Genomic DNA, 24,025 nt, shown 5'->3' with positions numbered 1-24,025 from the left:
GGCCGGACGTGCCTCGCGTGCCAGCGCGCAAAGGTCCACCGCCACACCCAGGCCCCGTTGGCCCCGTTTACAGTGCCCGAGCGTCGGTTCGGCCACGTCCACGTCGACTTGGTGGGACCTCTGCCCCCCTCGCGGGGGTTCACCCACCTCCTCACCATGGTGGACCGCACCACACGGTGGCCGGAGGCGGTGCCATTGGCGGCGACGTCTGCGGCTGATGTGGCGCAAGCCTTCATCGCCACGTGGGTTGCCCGGTTCGGTGCCCCCTCGGACATCTCGTCCGACCGCGGCCCCCAGTTCACCTCGGAGCTCTGGGGCGCGGTGGCGCAAGGGCTCGGCGTCAAACTGCACCGCACCACAGCCTACCAACCCCAGGCCAACGGCCTGTGCGAGCGCTTTCATCGCTCGATGAAGGCCACGGTCGGGGCCAGCCTCCGCGACGGCAGCTGGGCTGACAGGCTCCCCTGGGTCCTGCTGGGCCTCAGGGCGGCGCCCAAGGATGACCGGACCTGTGCGCGTCCTCGGCGGAGCTGGTCTTCGGACAACCGCTGCGGGTACCGGGCGAATTTATCCCCGACTCCACGGCTCCTTGGTCCGCGGCGCAACAGCGCTCCACCCTGCAGGAGACCGCCCAGAGGTTCGCCCCGGTGCCGACGGCACACCACGGTTGCCCGTCCTCCCACGTCGCCCCGGAGCTTCGCATGGTGGAGTACGTTTTCATCCGGCACGACGCCTACCGGGCACCGCTACGGCCCCCGTACGACGGGCCCTTCCGCGTGCTGGAGACCGGGGACAAACATTTCACCGTGGACATCGGCGGTGCCCCGGATCGTATCTCCATGGACCGCCTCAAGCTGGCCCACCTCGATCTGGACCACCCCCCGCAAGCAGCTCTGCCTCCGCGTCGAGGCCGCCCCCCAGCGGTCAGACCCCCAGCAACCCCCAGCCCCGCTACCCCCAGCCCTGCACGCATCGCCAGGGGGCGTTTCGGCCGGGTCATCAGGCTTCCCCGCAAGCTCACCCTTCAGGTGCATGGGAATTCTGGGGGGGGCGCGTGTGGCGGGCACAAGGGTCAATAATTCCACGCACCAGTGGGTGGCGTGAGCGTCCAGGCGGGGAACTGAAATACATGCCCCGCCTTTCGGCCGATCGGCCACGCCCGGGGGCAAGGCATGGCCTCGGGACATATATGCGGGCTCTAAGCTCGAGCCCGCCCAGTGCTGATATGCGAGCTTGTAATAAAGACTCTTGTTTGTATCCATGCGTTATGGCCTACTGTTACGTGGTCCCCTCGGTGAATACCTGGTCTCGGTGACCCCCGGACCGTGAGAGGAACTTCGCCAGAAAGTTGTATTATATATGCGCTTTCGCCACGCAATCCAGATGAATTCCACCCAAGAGAAAACTGATGTTCAAGAATATTTCAATGGTAATGATACCATACAATTTCAATGGTACAACCACGGAGATTTTCCCCGAGCAATCGACAACAAACAACCATCAACAATTCACAATCCCCAATCAATCCCCTAGACGAGTAAGATGGCCATCTTATATATGTGTGTCCCCTTCTGTACTCACGACCCCCTTTTGGTCTCTGCCCCTCACAATGTCTCTGGGCCCCTCCTGACCAAGATGCTGGTCGGCGTCGCCGCACTCGGGCGGTTAAACGAACCCCGGGTGGACGTGTCTCCACCGGGCAGGTATCGTACCAGGCACCACGGCTGCAGCCCCTCGTGGCCACGCGAAGCGGGTACGGTAAAGCAAGCCAAAAGCCCCACGCCGCTTGCCAGGCGTGTTAGGCCCCAACGTGCGACCCGTACGCGTCTTTTTAGATGGTGCCGCGAACGGTGCCAGACGCGGGGTCGATGCACGGCCCCACGTCAACTTGACGTCTCCACCGGGTAAGTACACGTCCCAGTAACTCCTCTCGCCAGACGGGCTTCGGAACGCCGCTTTTCCACGCGGCGCAAGGTCGATCCCACCTTTCGTCGGAGCGGGGCGAGGAAGAAGAATACTCGTCGCTTTTCTTCCTCGTGTCTTTCCTCTTCCGTTTCCGGTTTCTTTTTCAGAAGGGCTCCTGACCCTCCAACCACAACAACCCTTAATCTACTACACATGGATAAGCAAAGACCTGAATGGTAATTCACATACATTCACATAAATATGTAACACCTACCTCTCTGGCAATCGAGTCGTGTGTGCACAGCACCACAATATCACCTTTTCTATCAATATTGTTGAAATGAAGATCAAATAGCTGTATGTTGAAATATGTTGAAAAAGACAAAACTTTACATGGGGTGTACTTACTTTTTCACGTGACTGCATATATATATATATACATATATATTAAACTAAGCAATACAATGATTAAATAAGTGCGTAACAATGGGAGCATTTATTTGGACCTCATAACCACAACACTGGAGGATTTATGTGGTTCCCATATCCACAACAATATATACTGTAGCTCACTTCATCAACACAGGGAACACATTTTTGAAGACATGTGTAAGGAGGGAGCAGTGAATCGTACAGGTTTAACATAAAGAAGTCGGGCATCGTTAGCACGAAACTCAGAATGTTTATGGTGGAGAGTCAGGAATCTTACCGAGAACATTGATGATCAACTCATAAAGCGGATAAGGTATTAAAGGCTCCTTCAAGTTCTGAAAGAACTCCGCAATAGTCTGAAAAACATCCTTTTCAAATCCCGGGTAGGAAGACACCTCGCTGTTATGCTTTGGCCCTAGAGGATAACAGATGCATGGCGCAGATAAGACAGGGAGAACACGAAGACATTCATGTCGACATTGCAATTCATATTCAAATCGATTTCCCATAACGCCAGAAAGTGGTTTCAGTTATTTAAAAAAATAATGCGTAATATCTTCCCCAAAGCGTAATAATATATTGCTGCTCAGCTTCCTAAACAAAATCCGAGCCCTTGCAACCATCTTTCATCAGTGCTGCCTTCCTCACCATATCCCACCACCCCTACCTCCCCACGCTAAGGTCCCAGGTGCCCAATACCATCTGTAGTACCTGCCCCCGCACACCCATATTCTCCAAGTGCCTTTGTGTCTGCCTCCCACAAACCTCCATCAAAATTCCCTTTCCCATTAAATATCCTCTGATATCCACTCACAGTTTGCGAGGCACTTCATTGCAGATATAACCCAGCTGGGAAGCTCATCTGAATGGGTAGAATATAAAAAGCAAGCAGGAGATGAATGAAAGGCCTCGCTCTGATATTATACAAGTTCTCATTTGCAGATGGAATTAAATCAGGTCATAAAGTTTGAATCTGGTGTGAAAAATAAATTACAACAGCTCTAGCATAGACCTCCAGTTAGAGCCTGGTGTTGGCTTTGCGGTTAGGGTGCCGGCTTGGGATCATAGGATCCTGGGCTCGAATCCCGGTAGATCGCTGAATTAACACCGGGGGGGTTGACTCGGCCTGTCATCCTTCAGAGGTAGGCAAATTGAGTTCCAGTTCACTGGTAATTCCCTGTGTGTCGCAAGAGGTGACTAACAGGGTTGGCGGCAGGAAGGGCATCCGGCCATAAAACATCGCTTCAAGAAGGGGACCACGGTGCCCGAAAATGGCCAACCCCTGCTCTGTGGGGAAAAATGGCCTTTAAAGGTGGCTCTAGCATAGCCACCGTCATGAGGCTCTTGAAGTATCATGCCAGAGACGGACATTAGCCTTTTTACCCGAACATGCTTGATCTCGATTTTCTCCATACGTTATAATACTACAATGAACCATCACCTCTGGCAGCTTTTGTTCCTTAAAACCAAGCATTTCCACAGGCACATGAAATATTACACACACACACACACACACACACACACACACACACACACACACACACACACACAACGAGGATTGCTAATTCTGGGGCCGGGACTTCATTGGTGGCTTTGGTCAATTGGTCAATCACGTGATATCCTTTATCCCTGGTGTGACAGAAGAGGTTAAAGTAAATGAGCAGGTGAATTTGGTGAGATCAAAATTGAATTTATTTGAGTAATCTCTTCATTCCAACCCCAATTTACCACATATCAGGATATTTATTACTTCTGACCTACTATTTGTGAAACAATAAAACATGCATTATATGCATTGGGTAACAATATAAATAAAATAATAAAAATTCAAAAATTAGTTTGATACCGATATGCCTCCACCCACATTATTACATCATTATAATACTTGTACCAAGTTTGATTTAAAATCCATTCAGCTGTTCTCAAGCATCACATTTTTACATAACATGACCTCTGACCTTTGACCATGAAATCTAATCAGTTCATCTTTACATCATAATATATACATATATCAAATTTGGTCTAAATCGCATCACGGGTTCACAAGTAACAGAATTGTTACCTAAAGGGACCTCTGACCTTTGACCTCTTGACCCCGTAATTTAATCAGTTCATCCTTGCATCATTATACATACTTGTGCCAAGTTTGATTTAAAATCCATTCAGCTGTTCTCAAGCATCACATTTTTACATAACATGACCTCTGACCTTTGACCATGAAATCTAATCAGTTCATCTTTACATCATAATATATACTTATATCAAATTTGGTCTAAATCCCATCACTGGTTCACAAGTAACAGAATTGTTACCTAAAGGGACCTCTGACCTATGCTGCTGAAATCGAATCGGTACATTTTGCGTCATAATATATACTACTAGCAGAAGTACCCGGCATTGCTGGGCGGGGGAGGGGAGGGGGAGGGGAAGGGGAGGGGAGGGGAATGGGGGGGAGGGGAACGGGGGAGGAGAGGAGAGGGGGGAGGGGAGGAGAGGGGGGAGGGGCAGGGGGAGAGGGAGGGGGAATGGGAAGGGGGATGGGGGAAGGGAGGTGGGAGGGGAGGGTGGGAGGGGGGAGGAGAGGGGGGAAGGGAGGGGGAGGGGAGGGGTGAGGGGAGGGGAGGGGGGAAGGGGAGAGGGTAGGGTGGAGGGGGAAGGGAGGGGGAATGGGAGGGGAGGGGGATGGGGAAGGGGGGAAAGGAAGGAGTAGGGGGGAAAGGAAGGGGTATGGGGGAAAGGGAGGGGGAGGGGAGGGGAAAGGGGAGGGGGGAAGGGGAGAGGGTAGGGGGGAGGGGGAAGGGGAGGGGGAAGGGGAGGGGGGAAGGGGAGGGGGAAGGGGGATGGGGAGGGGAAGGGGGAGGGGGAGGGGGAAAAGGGAGGGGGAGCGGGAAGGAGGGGGAGGAGGGAAGGGGAGGGGAGGGATATAGATGGTTACTGGCAATTTATCATATCCACAAATGATGTAATCCACACAATTTATGTACTTTACATAACGTTAATAGGAATACATGGCCGTGTAGATGGGAAATACAGTTTGTTTGAAATAAATCACAAATATCAGATGAAAGTGAAAAAAAACCTATGTGGTGTGAATGGCAATGTTCCTCGCTGAAATGTGAAAAAAACTGAATTACGTGCGAACGCATAACTGTGAGATAATGGCGGCAAAGTTGGAACATCACGTGATCTCTCTGAGCGAATCAGCGCGCTGCTCTGCCACTGGCTGAGATTCCATGTATAATGTTCCTCGCTGAAATGCGCTGAGGTAAATATGAATAAAAAATATGGATCTCGTCAAATATTTTTAGATAGGCCATGTTCTTCCCAGGCTCAATGGCCATGTCTGTGCCAAATATCAAGTCCGTGAGCCTCTCCGTTTCGGAGTCTATCAATAACATTACACACACACACAAACTGTGTTTTATATATATATAGATATACAAAATCCCATCACTGGTTCACAAGTTAGCTCGGTAACAGAACTTTTACCCAACATGCCCTCTGACGTTTGACCTCTTGACCCCGTTAACGAATCCGTTTATCTTTACATTATTATATATACCTGTGCCAAGTTTGACTAAGATCCCTTCAGCTGTTTTCAAGTTATCGCGGTAACGAAAACCCATCATGGACGGATGGACGCACAGACAGAAGGATAACCCGAAAACGTAATGCTTCTGGCGACTTCGTATCAAAGGAATATTATGACAGCACATTAAACCATCAATGCACAGACACCTTCAACACCAACCAAGATAGGTAGCCACAGCAGTAGGTGGAGGTTGCTCACAATAATGCATAAGTAAATCATAATCTGGTATGACAAAGTGTACAAGTGAAAACTAACAGGTGGACTACGTGTGACCAATATGCAAGAGTCTGAATAACAGGAAGTATAACCGAAGGAGCAAAGGGTCAATACAAATGTGTTTTGCTTGACTGTGCCGACAAACACAGGAAGCATCAATTAGTACCACAGCAGAGGATTGTGCTGACATAACCGCCTATGAGCACGAGGGATGGGAGTCAAAACAAACTCATGAAGCAACACAGACCAGCAAACAAAAATGAGATATGATCTTCCTTTCAGCTCCTTAGGAAATGCAAGGATGATGAAGATGATGAAATACATTTAATTTTTAAAAAGTAAGAAGAGACAGTACCTTAAACCAATGGGTAGATGCCATATACTTTACAGGTAGACAAGAAAAAAAAAGAAGAGTCTTATAAGTCACAGGTATAGAAATGGAGGAGAGAAAAATGCAATGACAAGAGGCCAACTTTTAATTGAGCTGGGACAGACGAGTAACCTTGCATGACAAGTGTGGCAATGTGACTTTACACGTAGGCACTCTCTGCCTTACACGTAGGCACTCTCTGCCTTACACGTAGGCACTCTCTGCCTTACACGTAGGCACTCTCTGCCTTACACGTAGGCACTCCGTTGTTTACACGTCAGCACTCCGTTGTTTACACGTCAGCACTCCGTTGTTTACACGTCAGCACTCCGTTGTTTTTTTCTTCTATCGAAATGTCATCTTTCTAATGCACGTAAACATGCAATTAGTCCAAGCATGGGAAATTCAGCTGGTCATTCCTAGAGCCTAAAAAGGGCCCCATTAATTTACATTTCTGAACCAGGGGGTCAAAAGTTGTAAAATAAAACGGGTGGGTATAGAGTGAGCACATCTACCTGACATGGCTGCAAAGAAAAGACAGTACATGCAGAATATGCTATATGCATTTGAGGCTTATGGAAAAAGAGAATGACAGAGTGAACTAAAACGGTAGAGTAGAGAACCCACCAGGCTGAACATTTTACTTTGGGTATCCCAATAATAGGCCGGATCTGGATTCGGACCTGAACCAAAATCTAATCGACCAGTTTGTTTTTGTCACCAAATCAACTCATCCACCAAGTTTTGTCATAACCCATCCACAACTTTTTGAAATACCATGCTATATATCACTGTTGGCCCTATCTCTCAATGGAGAAGAATCACTTAGAAATGTTTTTTAATAAAAAAAAAAATTTGTATCAAAATCCGGATCGCCAAAATCAAATCAATTCTTCCTTTTCACACACCCAACTGGTCTACCGAGTATCGTCCGAATCCATCCATACCTTTTTGAGATATCGTGCTATACATCGATTGAAACCCTATCACTTAATTGATGAAGAATCACTTAACTAGAACAATGTGACTGTGTCGCCAATATGCCTCCGCAATCCGCATAGTCCCACAACAGGTAGATGCCATCACTCTGCATATATATGGGTAGGGGATCATGTTTGCGAAGTTTCGTGTTGATCGGATAAGGTTCATTTTTCGATCCAATATGGCTGCCAAACCACGTGACCTATGACATCATCATTTTCAAACGATATGCAACAGCGCTGTTAGATGATATTTGTAAAATTTCGTATCGATAGGGTGAGCGGTTTCAGAGATATAATTATTTAATATTTCCCTTCAATCCAATATGGCTGCCAAACCATGTGACCTATGATGTCATAAATTTAATACTTTAATACAAATGGGTCATAGATCATGTGCATGAAATTTCAGATTTTTAGGATAAGGAATTTGATTGAAACATTTTTGGCTGGTATACCACTTCACCTATGATGTAATCATTATAATGCTTTGGTTCCCCATTGGGAGTACTTGACAATGTGCCAAGTTTCAAATTTTTCCATTCAGTGGTTTCCGAGAAATACTTTTTTAATTATTTGCTTTTAATCCAAGATGGCTGCCATACCACGTGACCTATAACGTCACAATTATCATAGAAAAACATTCTGCATGGGTGTCACTTCTACCCTGAAAGTTTCGTCTCAATCGGACATACGGTTGCTGAGAAAAACGAGGTTTAGTCCGTAGGGGACGTACAGACGGACGGACAACCCGAAAACATAATGCCTCCGGCGACTTTTTCAGCGAAGGCATAAAAATGTATCGCATCCGGATCTTCATCAATACAATATCTAATCAATTCATCCTTGTTGCACACCCAACCTGTCCACCAAGTTTCGGCTGATTCTGGTCATAACTTTTTGAGATATCGTGCTCACAGCTAAACAAACAGACAGACAAATTTGAGATATCGTGAAAACACAACCTCTGTACACATTCGGTGGCAGAGGTAATGAGTTTCAATAAATGAGGTTGAAATGTATTCATCCTCCATCATTCTGCTCTTCTATGAGACAACTGCATAGAAAGGACATTTCAAACATTTTCTTTACATCGGTATCGATTGTGACCTACTGCGGAACAAATAAACATGCATTGTATATGCATTCGGTGACACGGTTTAAAAAAAATCATGTGCATGTGTATGTATGTATGCATGCATGCATGTACGTATTTATATGTATGTATGCATGTATGTATGTGTGTATGTATGTATGGTATGTATTTATATGTATGTATGTATGTATGTATGTATTTAGATGTATGTATGTATGGTATGTATTTATATGTATGTATGAATGTATGCATGTATGTGTGTATATGTGTGCGTGTATGTGTGTGTGTGGTGTGTGTGTTTGTGGTGTGTGGTGTGTGGTGTGTGTGGTGTGTGTGTGTGTGTGTGTGTGTGTGTGTGTGTGTGTGTGTGTGTGTGTGTGTGTGTGTGTGTGTGTGTGTGTGTGTGTGTGTGTGTGTTATGTATTGTTACGGTTTTTAGAACCTTCACTTTGTAAAATAATAATTCTTGTAAATATCCCCCATTGTAAAGGTCGCACCCGAGTTAGGCCATGTACAACACATAGGACACCATAGGATCTTCTTTAGTTATTTCATTACCTTCGCAAAAGCGGAAGGTTATGTTTTGATCACTGTGTATTTATTTGTATGTCTGTGTGTGTGTGTGTATGTTATTCGCATAACTCAAAAAGTATTCAACCGAATTGCATGAAATTTGGTGGGATGATTGGTTATTATACGGGACACATTTGATTAGATTTTGGGAGCAATCGGGTCAAAGGTCAAGGTCAAGGTCACGAAAAGGTCAAAATCTTATTTTTGTTGTCCTGTTCCCTACACTCCCATGCCAAGTACAGAACAGTAGCTGCGGCGAAGGTATGCGCTCTACCGAGTGCCCGTTCTAGTTAGTCTATGTTTCAGGTAAGGATCTGTTTCCAATAGTTGAATCTGTGTTGTATTAATCAAATAACCTAGCCCCCTTCTCAAATTCCCATTCCTATTCATTTTGCAGCTTTACCCTCTCCAAATTGTATGGCGCGCTTTTGCCAGCAGCATTCGCTGCCGTTGAGCTAAAGCTCGCCCCAAGCTGCCATTGCCAGCAGCGTTCGCTGCCATTTGGTTTGTTCCTGCCCGCCGCCATTACGCACGCGGTCAGAGTGGGAGTCTTGGGAGAAGAAGGGAGGAGCTGCCCGGAACATAGGCGTGGCCCCATCAACGCGCCACGAGGGGAGGTACGAATGAACCCTCGCGGCCAATCCGGGCCGAGGCGTGTTCACCGGTAGGCGGAGCAAAGCGGACGCGGCTTGATACGCGAGGCTTCTAATAAAAGCACGAGCATGTGTGTGTGTGTGTGTGTGTGTGTGTGTGTGTGTGTATGTGTGTATGTGTGTGTGTGTGTGTATATGTGTGTATGTGTGTGTGTATGTATGTATGTATGCATGTATGTGTGTATGCGTATGTGTGTATGGTATGTATTTATATGTATGTATGTATGTATGTATGCATGTATGTGTGCATGTATGTGTGTGTATGTGTATATGTATGTATGTATGGTATGTATTTACATGTATGTATGTATGCATGTGCGTATGTGTGTATGTATGTGTATGTATTTATATGTGTGTGTGTGTGTGTGTGTGTGTGTGTGTGTGTGTGTGTGTGTGTGTGTGTGTGTGTGTGTGTATGTATGGTATGTATGTATGCATGTATGTGTGTATGTATGTATTTATATGTATATATGTGTGTATGTATGTATGTATGTATGTATGTATGTATGTAAGCATATATGTGTATGTATGTATGTATGTATGTATGTATGTATGTGTGCATGTATGTGTGTGTATGTGTATGTATGTATGTATGTATGTATGTATGTGTATTTCTGTAAATTTCAATCCAATTGATCACTTCGGTGACACGGTTAAAGACATCTTACACGACACACTAGAGTGTTTTCCATTAAATTTAAAATCTCAAAGTGCTTAACAAAGGAAGGACAGATAATAAAGTGAAAATTAAGAAAGAGTAACTGCAAAGTGTGGGATTTTAAGGGATTTAAAATCCATTTTGCATTAATGCAAACACAACTATTGAAAATATATAAACAAATATTTGAGAGAGGCCCAAACTATGCAAAGAGACCTTCACTCCATCTCTGCATGGGCTGCGCTCTGGAAACTGCATCTTAGCATTCCCAAATGCCAACACCTGCACTGAGGCAGGGCCGATGGACCGATTTTATCCCTACATGATTTGTCCGAGAATACCCTTCGCATCCCAGCTGCAGTCTAAGTTCGTGACCTAGGGGTTCTATTTGACGCCTCCTTGAACTAATCGGCTCAGTTTGATGAGGTTGTGCAAAAGGCCCGGCAGATGGTATCTCTCGTTAAACGTGCCTTTACACATCTTACACCGTGTGTGTTATCCCTGCCTACTTGGCCTTCATCCGACCCCTACTTTGATACTGCGTTCAAGCATGGTCCCCTAGTCTCCAACACAACGTCGTCAAGATTGAACGTGTCCATCAGCTCGCGACCCGGATGGTTGGCGAACTCTTTGCCCTCCAGTACCACGTCAGGCTTTCCCCCCTAAACCTCTTTTCCATGCATCGCCAGCGCCTCCAAGGGGATATTATTGAGGTCTTTAAGATTGTGCCAGGTTATGAAAACCTTGAACGCAATCCGATGGCCCGACAAAGATCAATATCCACGATGACATTTTTGAAAGCAAAAGGCAAAGATTCACCAGTCCTTCGACTTAAGCACAATTGGAGACAAGTAATATTGTAGAGATGGAAGAACATATTTATGGATGTTATGCCTGGCGTATATAAAAGTGCTGGGTCCACAGTCACCGCTACATTTCATACCACAGAAGAAGGGAGTGATGAACTCCCTGGGATTGAAGCTTTTAAAGGCAGGATAGTGGGTCAAAGACCGCAATGAATGTGAATCTTATTACAATAGAGCAAACGTATATGGTTATGTCGTTATGTATGTTTATATGCGACGAAAACGTATTCTTCTTCTTCAAATAAAATTAACACCCTCTTAATTAACCCTCTTAATTATGTTTAGACTGACGAGACCTCTCAGACCTTTGATGACCCTTTAATTCCCCCAAGACCCTTAAGGCCATCAAGACCACTGAATACCCAAAATACACTTAAAGACCAAAAAGACCCTGAAGACCCCAAGGACCCCGAAGACCCAAAACACCCCAAAGTCCCAAAATACCCTTCAAGGCCCAGGGGCTCAAAAATACCCCAAAGACCCAAAACACCCCGAAGACCCAAAACACCCAGAAGACCCAAAACACCCCGAAGACCCAAAACACCCCGAAGACCCAAAACGCCCCGAAGACCCAAAACACCCCGAAGACCCAAAACACCCCGAAGACCCAAAACACCCCGAAGACCCAAAACGCCCCGAAGACCCAAAACGCCCCGAAGACCCAAAACACCCCGAAGACCCAAAACACCCCGAAGACCCAAAACACCCCGAAGACCCAAAACACCCCGAATACCCAAAACACCCTGAAGCCACCAAAGACCCTTAAGACCAAAAATACCCTTAAATACCCCAAAGAACAAAAATACCCCAAAGACTCTTAAAGACCCAGAGGAAACAAAAGACCCTGAAGACCCAAAAGCCCCTGAAGACCCAAAACACCCCGAAGACCCAAAACACCCCGAAGACCCAAAACACCCCGAAGACCCAAAACACCCCGAAGACCCAAAACACCCCGAAGACCCAAAACACCCCGAAGACCCAAAACACCCCGAAGACCCAAAACACCCCGAAGACCCAAAACACCCCAAAGTCCCAAAATACCCTTGAAGGCCCAGGGGCTCAAAAATATCCCAAAGACCCAAAACACCCCGAAGACCCAAAACACCCCGAAGACCCAAAACACCCCGAAGACCCAAAACACCCCGAAGACCCAAAACACCCCGAAGACCCAAAACACCCCGAAGACCCAAAACACCCCGAAGACCCAAAACACCCCGAAGACCCAAAACACACCGAAGACCCAAAACACACCGAAGACCCAAAACACCCCGAAGACCCAAAACACCCCGAAGACCCAAAACACCCTGAAGCCACCAAAGACCCTTAAAGACCCTTTAGACCAAAAATACCCTTAAATACCCCAAAGAACCAAAATACCCCAAAGACTCTTAAAGACCCAGAGGAAACAAAAGACCCTGAAGACCCAAAAGCCCCTGAAGACCCAAAACACCCCGAAGACCCAAAACGCCCCGAAGACCCAAAACGCCCCGAAGACCCAAAACGCCCCGAAGACCCAAAACGCCCCGAAGACCCAAAACGCCCCGAATACCCAAAACACCCTGAAGCCACCAAAGACCCTTAAGACCAAAAATACCCTTAAATACCCCAAAGAACAAAATTACCCCCAAAGACTCTTAAAGACCCAGAGGAAACAAAAGAACCTGAAGACCCAAAAGCCCCTGAAGACCCAAAACACCCCGAAGACCCAAAACGCCCCGAAGACCCAAAACGCCCCGAAGACCCAAAATGCCCCGAAGACCCAAAACGCCCCGAAGACCCAAAACACCCCGAAGACCCAAAACACCCCGAAGACCCAAAACACCCCGAAGACCCAAAACACCCCGAAGACCCAAAACACCCTGAAGCCACCAAAGACCCTTAAGACCAAAAATACCCTTAAATACCCCAAAGAACAAAAATACCCCAAAGACTCTTAAAGACCCAGAGGAAACAAAAGACCCTGAAGACCCAAAAGCCCCTGAAGACCCAAAACACCCCGAAGACCCAAAACACACCGAAGACCCAAAACACCCCGAAGACCCAAAACACCCCGAAGACCCAAAACACCCTGAAGCCACCAAAGACCCTTAAAGACCCTTTAGACCAAAAATACCCTTAAATACCCCAAAGAACCAAAATACCCCAAAGACTCTTAAAGACCCAGAGGAAACAAAAGCCCCTGAAGACCCAAAAGCCCCTGAAGACCCAAAACACCCCGAAGACCCAAAACGCCCCGAAGACCCAAAACGCCCCGAAGACCCAAAACGCCCCGAAGACCCAAAACGCCCCGAAGACCCAAAACGCCCCGAAGACCCAAAACGCCCCGATGACCCAAAACGCCCCGATGACCCAAAACGCCCCAAAGACCCAAAACACACCGAAGACCCAAAACACCCCGAAGACCCAAAACACCCTGAAGCCACCAAAGACCCTTAAAGACCCTTTAGACCAAAAATACCCTTAAATACCCCAAAGAACCAAAATACCCCAAAGACTCTTAAAGACCCAGAGGAAACAAAAGCCCCTGAAGACCCAAAAGCCCCTGAAGACCCAAAACACCCCGAAGACCCAAAACGCCCCGAAGACCCAAAACGCCCCGAAGACCCAAAACGCCCCGAAGACCCAAAACGCCCCGATGACCCAAAACGCCCCGATGACCCAAAACGCCCCGAAGACCCAAAACGCCCCGAAGACCCAAAACGCCCCGAAGACCCAAAACGCCCCGAAGACCCAAAACGCCCCGAAGACCCAAAACGCCCCGAAGACCCAAAACGCCCCGAAGACCCAAACGCCCCGAAGACCCAAAACGCCCCGAAGACCCAAAACGCCCCGAAGACCCAAAACGCCCCGAAGACCCAAAACGCCCCGAAGACCCAAAACGCCCCGAAGACCCAAAACGCCCCGAAGACCCAAAACGCCCCGAAGACCCAAAACGCCCCGAAGACCCAAAACGCCCCGAAGACCCAAAACGCCCCGAAGACCCAAAACGCCCCGAAGACCCAAAACACCCCGAAGACCCAAAACACCCCGAAGACCCAAACCACCCCGAAGACCCAAACCACCCCGAAGACCCAAACCACCCCGAAGACCCAAACCACCCCGAAGACCCAAACCACCCCGAAGACCCAAAACACCCCGAAGACCCAAAACACCCCGAAGACCCAAAACACCCCGAAGACCCAAAACACCCCGAAGACCCAAAACACCCGGAAGACCCAAAACACCCCGAAGACCCAAAAACACCCCGAAGACCCAAAACACCCCGAAGACCCAAAACACCCTGAAGCCACCAAAGACCCTTAAAAACCCTTTAGACCCAAAATACCCTTAAATACCCCAAAGAACCAAAATACCCCAAAGACTCTTAAAGACCCAGAGGAAACAAAAGACCCTGAAGACCCAAAAGCCCCTGAAGACATGAAGACTCAAAATACCCTGAAGATCCCAAAGACCCAAATGGCCCTGAAGACCCAAAACACACCGAAATTTCACTCACTCACCGCAGGCAGGTTGGTGGTCTTTCTGTCTTCTACCGACTCCTCTCCGGCCTTGCTCCCCCAGCTCTCTCTGTGATCTGTCCCCCAAATATTCCTACAGGTCGCACACGATCTGCCAGCAACCCTCTTATGGTTAAACTGCCAAAATCAAGACTCTGCTCACCTTCACTGTTTCATTCCTCTTTTCTCCCACCTCTGGAACAAACTCCCTTGCTCTCTTCAATCCCACTCCTCCCTCCAGGTCTTTAAAACAGCTGTACACCACCATCTCTTATCTTCCCCCATCCAAAACCTTGATCGTTTCTACCCCCGCTAATTCACCCCAGATACACTTTTTTGAAATTCCAACTTCTTTCCTGGAAGTCCTTGCAGTGTCCATGTGTTTTGTACCTCTCCCACCTCCCCCCAAGCCCTCTCCCTCCCACATTTCTCTCGATGTCCCTGCTCTCAAATGTTGTGTTTGTGTCCTTTCCCACTCTCTCCCCATCTTGTCTACCGCTCCCCCTTATTTTGTGTTTTATGTGTCGGTTTGACCTTTTGTGTGATTAATGTTAGCTCTTTCACGAGCCTCGATGTTGTCTACAAAAAAAAAATGGTCAAAGATGACCATCCCTCTGAAACGACATATGGTGAGGCGCGCGGAGCATGCCGAGTCACGCGACTTGAAAGAATCAACAAGTACGAATAAATACAGTGACTCCACTTGAGCCATTCATTAATAGGTGAACGGGCAAATGTGCCCGCCATGCCGACCATGTTTTCAAAATGCCCAGGATTAATGGATGAAAAGTCTCTAAAGATTCATCAGAATTAATGGAGTTGATGCAAATTGAAAGTGGGGACTTGGATCAACACACAGTCGATCCTTTATCATCGGCGATGCTCTCTTGGGCAAGGTTGTAATAATGAAGAGCAATATCAGCCGCCATTGCAACAATGGGTGGCAGCCATGTTTCTGTTAGACAAAGCACATCTATATATACATATCTGAAACTTCCTCACAAAGCAGGAGAGACCTATCCATGGTAAGTGAATGTGTGCAATACTGAGCAACTTACACTTGTTGCAAACGTATTGACGTAACGTCAACCACACGGTCACAGCTGGCATAAAGGCAGAGCACGCCGGGGAGGAATTCTGAGAATGACATGAGCTTAAGGCTCAATTTGGTCGCAAATGCAACAGAGCGAAGAATGCGTTAGTGAACCGAAAGAGGTCGATGTAATCGTGTGTCGGTAATTAATTAGGGTAATTGGCACAAAATGTACCAAACGGTTTGCATGAGAGAAGAACAACAGGGAGACATGCACGAGGGCCTTAGGAAAGAAAGAAAAAAAAACGAAAAAAAAAAAAACACAAACACAAAACACAAACACACAAAACCACACACAAATGCACACACAAACACACACACAAACAAACAAACAAACAACATTGAGAAAAGCTGGAAGGGATGCAAAGTCCCATCTTTTATGGGCAGGGGGTGCAGCTCGTGGAAGATGTGTCTTGCAGCCAACCAGAAATAGTCTCACACACTATCTGTCATATTTCTCCTACTTCTCTCACAGCCACAAACGAGCCCCCCTTTTCTACTTCCCCCATCCCTAAGGCATTTCCATCAGAGCCCAGCTGACACCAGCCAATGGTGTGACGCACTCATGCATACGAGCACCATCACGGTGAACACCAAGTGACCACACCGATCCAACACCAATAAACGCAGTGGCCGCCAAGCAGTGGGCCAACGATGTGCAGTCTTTGGCCCACTCTGCTTGACAGACAGACACACACACACACACACACACACACACACACACACACACACACACACACACACACACACACACCACCAGAATCATTGAAGACGGTGTTTAAACATATGCTTCTTAAGTAGGGTATTGGATCCTTGGAGGTGACATTAATTTCGCTAGCCCCATTTTCCTCTCACTCACTTCACCTGACATTTTTGAAAAGAGCAGGACATTGTGTGATAGTAATGTATCCACATTTCGATTTGGTGGCTAAAGGAGGGGGGTAAATGAAAATAGCGAGTCATATCATGTCATACGGATTATATTAGCAGTGTCATACCATGCTTGTTGTGTAGCAGAACAACACCCTGTTTGTTGGTGACTGATACATTGTGCATGATGTGCTTTGGGTCAACTGCAGCACAGTTGAGCAGTCCAGTCAGAGATTTCAGTTCCATGGTGATCTGCAGACTTGCACACGATTGGTTAAGATTGCACCTATAATATCCGTAGGAAACATTTGACTGGAACTGTATTCACATGTGGAATGAATTAATGAGAGAAAGAAATAACAACCAACAGATGGAAAAAGACGACCGACAGACGGACAGAATGAAAAACAGACAAACAAATGAGAATGAGAGGTGGAATGAGAGGTACATACTGTTCAAGGGTAGTAGTTTTCCACACGTTCTCCTCAACAACATGCATTCTGGGCTGCTGGGTCGCATGATGTGCTTGAGGCACTGCCATGCTGTGTCTCTTCAAGGTGTTAGGTGAGGCAAAAGAAGAGATCGAAGACCCGACTTCCATCTCGTCACCCGCTGCCACACTGTGCCGTTTCGGCCAATCCTGCTTTTCAGATTTGTGGTTTGGAGAAAATGACGAAATTAAATTGAGCAATATGCCATGAAATGGTGAAAGAAATGTGAAAAAGCAGAAGCACCTGGAGGACTGAGAAAGTGTGCGAAGGAGGAGAGGGGTATGTGAAAGAAACACAATAAAGGGAAAGGAAAGAAAATAACGGAGGGCAAAAGGAGTAAGAAAAAAATCTCGTATGATTGAGGGAGATGAGCAATCCCGCAGGGTGATCATTTCAGCTTGGCTGCCATTAACCTAATACCATTGGACCCTGCTATTCGCGGGGGATACGTTCCTGGAAAATGCTACGAATTGCGAAACCGCGAATAGCGGGGCACTGTTTCAATTGAAAAAGTGGGGATAAGTTCCCGAGTCGTGAAAATCCGCGAATAGAGAGGACCAAATAGAGAGAAATAGATAGGAATAGAGAGGATAATCCGCGAAGGTTGATGAAAATCCCACAAATGGTGAGGAAAATCCCGCGAATGTCGGTGATAATCCCGCGAATGGAGAGGCAAATTCCGTGAATGACGACGATAATCCGCAAAGGTCGATGAAAATCCCACAAATGTATGCCGCGACATTGTTTCAATGGGGAAAAGGGGGATACGTTATAGGTTCCCAGCGGTTCCTGATTATATATATAAAATAAACTTACTTATATATATATATAAAACTTATATATAAAATATATAAAATATTCATATAGGAAAATTCATATAGGAATTCATATAGGTGTAATATTTAAAATGTTTTCGAACGCAAATGCACATGATTACAGTTTCATTAAAAAATGCTTACAAATTTTAAAAAACGACAACACCAGGTACCATTTCCAATTTATTGGAGGAATGCACTTACAGTTTATTAAAAGTGCTTAACCTAACCAGCTTAATCATGCCGCTCCGTTAAACCAAAAAAAATAAAAACACAACACCATCATGTACCGTTTAGAATTATTATTTTACAAACACACGCAACTTTCAAATGATGATGATGGTGATGAATTAAAATCCCATTAACTCCTCGAATCCTGAGGTTGACCCAAATGATAGTCCTGCAATGTCGTGCATTGAGGAAGAGGCAGGACAGACAGGAGAGGGAGCAATTGAGGGTGTTGGTGAGAACGCTGGTGAGGACACTGAGAGGGTGGCAGGAGAGGATGCTGATGGTCTTGAGGTGGAGGGAGCAGGGTGAAAGAAATGGGTAATGGAGAGCTGCCTGGCAGAATGCCACAGGTTTCGATGCAGCTCTTTGTAGGGGAGAAGCAAATCATCCAAGCCCCTCTTGAACTTGAGGTACCTCTCCATGACTGGGTCAGCATCTTCCAACTTGTCGACAAGCGCCCGCATGTCCTGCAGCAACTCGCCCAGGAACTGGACTGCGAGGTTAGACCTCAGCACCTTTTCCTCATCAGTGCTCGCCTCCTCCTCCTCAGAAACGGTTATAATAGCCGCCAACTCCTCCTCGGTGAGGTTGTCGCCATGTAAGGCAATGAGATACTCCAACTCCTCAGGCTGCATATCATCAAAGCCTTCCCCTCCCACCTGCCATGCCAACCCGACAATCACATGCCTCTCCTCAATGTTATCGGGAAAGCCAGTAAAGTTTCTGACTGCTTGTGGCCACAGGTTGTGCCAGCACTCTTTGATGGTGGAGGCTCTAACCTCATCCAGCGACTCCTTGATGGCGCTGATGCAATAGGCAATGTTGAAATCCTTCCAACACTGCCCGACGGTGAGCCCTGGGTTGGACTCTATCGCATACAAAATGCGGCGAAAGGTGCGACAGGTGTAATATGTTTTAAATGTTGAAAACACACCTTAGTCGAGTGGCTGGACGAGGGAGGTGGTGTTGGGAGACAGGAAGATCACCTCGACGTTCGGGTGAGCCATGTCCAGGTTCACCAGGTGGCCAGGAGCGTTGTCCAGTAGCAAGGGACCCTTGAATGCAAGGTTTTTGTCCACGATGTACCTCTCCAACTGAGGGATGAAACAATTAATGGAACCAGTCCTGGAAGATTGCTACCGTCACCCAGGCTTTCCTGTTGGCCTTCCAAAACGCTGGCAGTGTTTGCTTTTTCTTGCCCTTGACAGCACGTGGGTTCAGGGAATGGAACAGCATCATGGGTTTCAGCATGAGGTCCCCTTTTGCGTTTGCACAGAGGTGAAGAGATACCCGGTCTTTGGCAGCCTTGAATCCCGATGATGTCTCCTCACGCTTTGAGCTGAAAGTTCTTGTTGGCATCTTTTTCCAGAAGAGGCCAGTCTCGTCAGCGTTGAACACCTGCTCTGGGAGTGCGCTTACAGTTTATTAAACTCGTATAGAGAAATTGCAAATGGCTGGACGAGGGAGTTTCGTCACAATGAAACGTCACAGGTCACAATGAAACCTGCCAGGAGGTTTCAAGGCCGAAATAAACCCTTCTCTTCGATCAACCTCGCGAGTTGAGTAGGGAACGCTTTTGCCACCTCATGGTCCGCGGAGGCACGCTCCCCTTTGAGCTTCACATTTTCCAGACAGTACGGAACCATCCTCTGCTTGCAGTGCATGAACTTGCGCTGCTTGTACCATCATCACTCAGCGCACCACTCATGCTGGCACTACCCGCACCAGCACCAGATGGTCGTAAATTCGTTTTGGCCTTTTCGCGAACGAGAGGTCCACTTAAAGGCATATTCTTCTGCATGTTGTCCTCAATCCATATGCTGAGAGCCTGCTCCATCCTTTCTATGTGGACATCCCGGACATGGGTGACCACCTTCGTACTCGATACAGCGCACGCTGAAACACTCTCACAAATCGCCTTATCGTTCTTCCGTATGTAGCGAACGGTGGATTCGTTGACGCCATAATGCCGGCCCAAAGAGGCCGCACTCTCTCATCTTAAAAGCCGGTTGAGCAGCTCCACTTTCTGGCTCAGGCTCATCACTTTCTTCTGCCTCTTGGTAGTCGACACATCTCCGGCACTGGTCTTGTGCTTGGGAGCCATGATTGAACGATGAGCAGAGCAAGAGTCAAAAACGCAAGTCAAAGCAACAGGAGAAGAATGATCGAGATTCAGGATACAGTCTGTTGTTACGGATTCGGCCCTAATTATTGTTGGTATTATTATTATTGTTGGTTCTCAGTAAGGGTTATTGTGGTTAAAAGGTTTAAAAGCGCTCCTGGTAAAATGTGGCCGGAAATCCGGATCGTGAGCCGGAAGAGAAAGGGAGCGAGGAAGAAGAGGCGGGAGGAGATCGTGAAAAGACGATTTTTGTTGAAGCTCCGGACCGAGCGGTCGAGCGTACAGTGCGAGTGAACCTTGCGTCCTTGAAAGGAAGTTCGTGTGATAGGAGCTATCGCCGGAGTGCTGTGGAGCCTGCGTAGTCGGGTATCCTCATTGAGGTTCCGGAGTATCCTTGCCTCAAAGCCCCGGTTCGAGTGAAAGCCGTCCGCCATCTTTGCCACGCGCGCAACCTTCAGGGAACAGGTTTTTGTCGCGTCGGCCAGGCATTATTCCCCGGTGGGTTGCCGAGGACGGCTGTGCAAGAAAGTGGCTTTTGAGGATTATAAGGAGACTCGCTGATTGAACCGCAAACGTGTACGTCGGAGCGCGTCTTTGGGAGGTTTCCCATTCTGCCGCTATTGTGCGGGGTGTTGGACCACGTGACCTGTGGGTTGCTTCGATCGTCCACGCCTCAATTGATTGTGATCGGACATTGATCCAACGATCGCTGGAGCGAGTCGACTTCGCATTGGAGGTGTACAGAGACATTGGGGGAGTGCTGTGAGTTTGGGTTAAAGGAATAGATAAGGTTACCATCTTAAGATTTGATTGTAGGGTTTATTGCCCCATTGTTGTATGGCTCTTTTTGTGTGATTTATAATATATTATTGTTTGTTCATAACCCTTGGTGTGGTTTCATTATTGATCAATTTCAACCAAGTATAACATATCTTTCTGCCGGGGACCCTCTCGGGGTTTGGAGATTTACCGAGACCAGGGGATAGGAGAGGACCCCGTAACACTGTATATGTAGGAATGCGAGCATTGTGGGTAGCTGCGGGAGGGGTGAATACTCTGCACATTGTTTGTGGGGGAGGTTATCGATGATGCCGTATTGACCCTATCTGCTAATTTCAATAATATTGTTACAGATCGCGGTTTAGATGTTATGATGACCGAGCGGTGGTGTATTACTGCGACCTAACAGGATCCCCGACTCACCCGATTCCACCCAAACGTTGGCCGGATCGCACCGCAGCTAGTCAATAGGGAAAAGACAAAGGCGACGAATGCAAAGAGGAAAACGAAGGCAAAGAAAGGTTTGGAAATACTACTGAATTTATTGACTATTTACACACAAGCAAAAAGAAAGCAGTCACGTTTATTTGCAAGCACATAAGACGCAGGTGACACAGGGAAAATACTAGCTTACCTACAGTCTTAATTAACCCAGGACAGAACAAACAAAAGACAGACTCACGCGGGGAATGACAGGAATGGCAGGAGGTGGATGGCTGGAGGTGAACGCTTGGTGGAGCCAACGCGGAGCTTGGTGGAGCTTTGGTGGAGGTGAACGCTTGGTGGAGCCAACGCGGAGCTTGGTGGAGCCTTGGTGGAGGTGAACGCTTGGTGGAGCCAACGCGGAGCTTGGTGGAGCCTTGGTGGAGGTGAACGCTTGGTGGAGCCAACGCGGAGCTTGGGGGGGTGGTGTGACGGGTTCTCTCTCCTTCCCTCACAAGCTTCAGGACTCTTTCTCTCTCTTTCTTAGTCCCACCCAGTCCAACAACTTCCTCTCTTGCTTAGTCCAACTCAAGGCCTTCCTGTCTTCTGATCTCCTCCCTCCTCGACTCCTCACCGCAACCAACGCAACCACTGACCGCCACCACCGACTCCTCACCGCAACCAACTGACCACCGACTCCACTGACTGACTCTTCACGACTCTCTCTTGACGACCAACTCTTTGTGACCAACTCTCTCTGGCAACCGACTCACTCTTTACTTCCTGCATGCGCGCCTTTATAACGCCTCCGGCGATTAAGCCGCCGGCCTTTAGGACACGCCCATCGGGGTGCTCACCTCGGCCCTGGTTGGTCATGCGACCCTCTGGCTCCGCCCTTGATGACGACGGGCGGGCACGCCTTTCTTCTCCGACCCGAGCGCTTGTGGTCAATGGCGGTTATTGGAGGGGAGGTAATTTGGCAATCGAGGCTCGGCAATGACCAGAGGGGATGTAAAAGGGAATGGAGATTTTGGGGATGGGAAGGAAAGGGGATCTATTCTCTTTCACTGGTGCAATGGAGTACTTCAATTAATGGGAGACACAGCCTTACCCTAAAACACAGAATAAGAGATAACTATCAACAGGGGTATTCTATTATTTGGCTGATGTGTATGCTTGTGGACTAATTATGGGATGCCCTTTCACCTTTACACAGCTCCGGAGGTAGGGGGGCGCAGAATAAACAATAATAATAATAGTACAGCACACAATCAAAAAATATACAGTCCTCATCTCCGCAACACTGCACCCTCCTCCTCTTAGGCACGACCCGGGCCTACAACTTTTACTTTTAGTGTGACACGTAGGTGTAGTTCCCTCTACTTTTAACCTGACCCTGAGTGCGACAGTTTTAAAACATAAATAAATGTGTCCCGCTGCTCCATTGCACCCTGCCTAACAGACTTACGCCCACAGTTAACCGAATTGCGGAATGGTCTTCAAACTACACACCGACGGTGGGAAGCATTATTTACACTTGACGCTACTTTTATTTACAAGACTAACCCAGGACCTGTAATTGTTCTTTCTGGGGGGGAGACAGTCTGCTCTGCATCGACGCACCATGAAAGCACCCAAAAACGCACCAATACAAGCACCCTCAAGCACCAATCGGTGCAGTTACCATTGTTCATCAATAAAAATAAACCAACAACCCCTAACCCTGCAGGTGATCTCTTGCTCTTCGGCTCCCTCTGCTGGTTATTATTATTTCTTCCAGTTGTTGTCTTTTCCTTCATTCTCTTACTGGCGGCCTATTTGAACTGAAAAATGCACCCAATGTGTCCTTTTTATTTGATTTTATTTATAGCCCACCAGGCCGACTAGTGTGGTTCACCTGTGGGGCATCGGTGCCCTGTGGCCAAGGTCCGCCAGCAAGATTTCGGGCCCTCATGGCCGGTTCCAGCAGAGGGGCCATGCCCCAACCCATGGGGTCCATAAGTGGTGCTCGGCCACAGACATGTGGTCCATAATGTGGTGCATCGATGCAGACAGCTGGTTCTGGGAATTTCGGGCGCACAATGGCCGACCCACGCACGCTCCCCTCGGCACCCAGCGGCGCACAGGTCATGTGGGAGACAAAAGGGGAAAGACAATTGAGCGAGGGGTAAGGTCACAAGGGTACACATCAATAAGGCAATGCAAGGCGAAATGCGTACGGAGGGCGAAGTGAGAAAGCTCGTCCCTACCGTACATCACCCCCCTGTCACCTACCCTACCCTTGCCCTTACCCCATATGTACAAAAATCTACACATTTACAAATTCGTCACTACTGTCACGTCTTCCCCATATTTCCTCTAT

General features: G+C 47.7%; 1 protein-coding gene across 2 annotated transcripts in view; it reads right to left on the bottom strand.

Annotated features, from left to right (window-relative positions):
* The window catches only part of LOC137411496 (DEP domain-containing protein 1B-like), a 140,070-nt gene that overhangs the window by 33,969 nt on the left and 82,076 nt on the right, over positions 1–24,025 (bottom strand). For both annotated transcript variants that reach the window (XM_078769751.1, XM_068096837.2), the window contains exons 4-7: positions 17,254–17,441; positions 16,930–17,060; positions 3,152–3,199; positions 2,615–2,752 (exon numbers count right to left, since the gene is read on the bottom strand). In XM_078769751.1, the coding sequence (XP_078625877.1) occupies positions 2,615–2,752; positions 3,152–3,199; positions 16,930–17,060; positions 17,254–17,441 (505 nt within the window). The remainder of the gene's footprint in view (positions 1–2,614; positions 2,753–3,151; positions 3,200–16,929; positions 17,061–17,253; positions 17,442–24,025) is intronic.

The sequence above is a fragment of the Myxine glutinosa genome, chromosome 1 (assembly GCF_964187855.1).
Source record: "Myxine glutinosa chromosome 1, kmMyxGlut1.1, whole genome shotgun sequence".
NCBI classification, from domain to species: Eukaryota; Metazoa; Chordata; class Myxini; order Myxiniformes; family Myxinidae; genus Myxine; species Myxine glutinosa.
The sequence above is the reverse complement of the archived record's forward strand: the minus strand, read 5'-3'. Positions and strand labels throughout refer to the sequence as shown.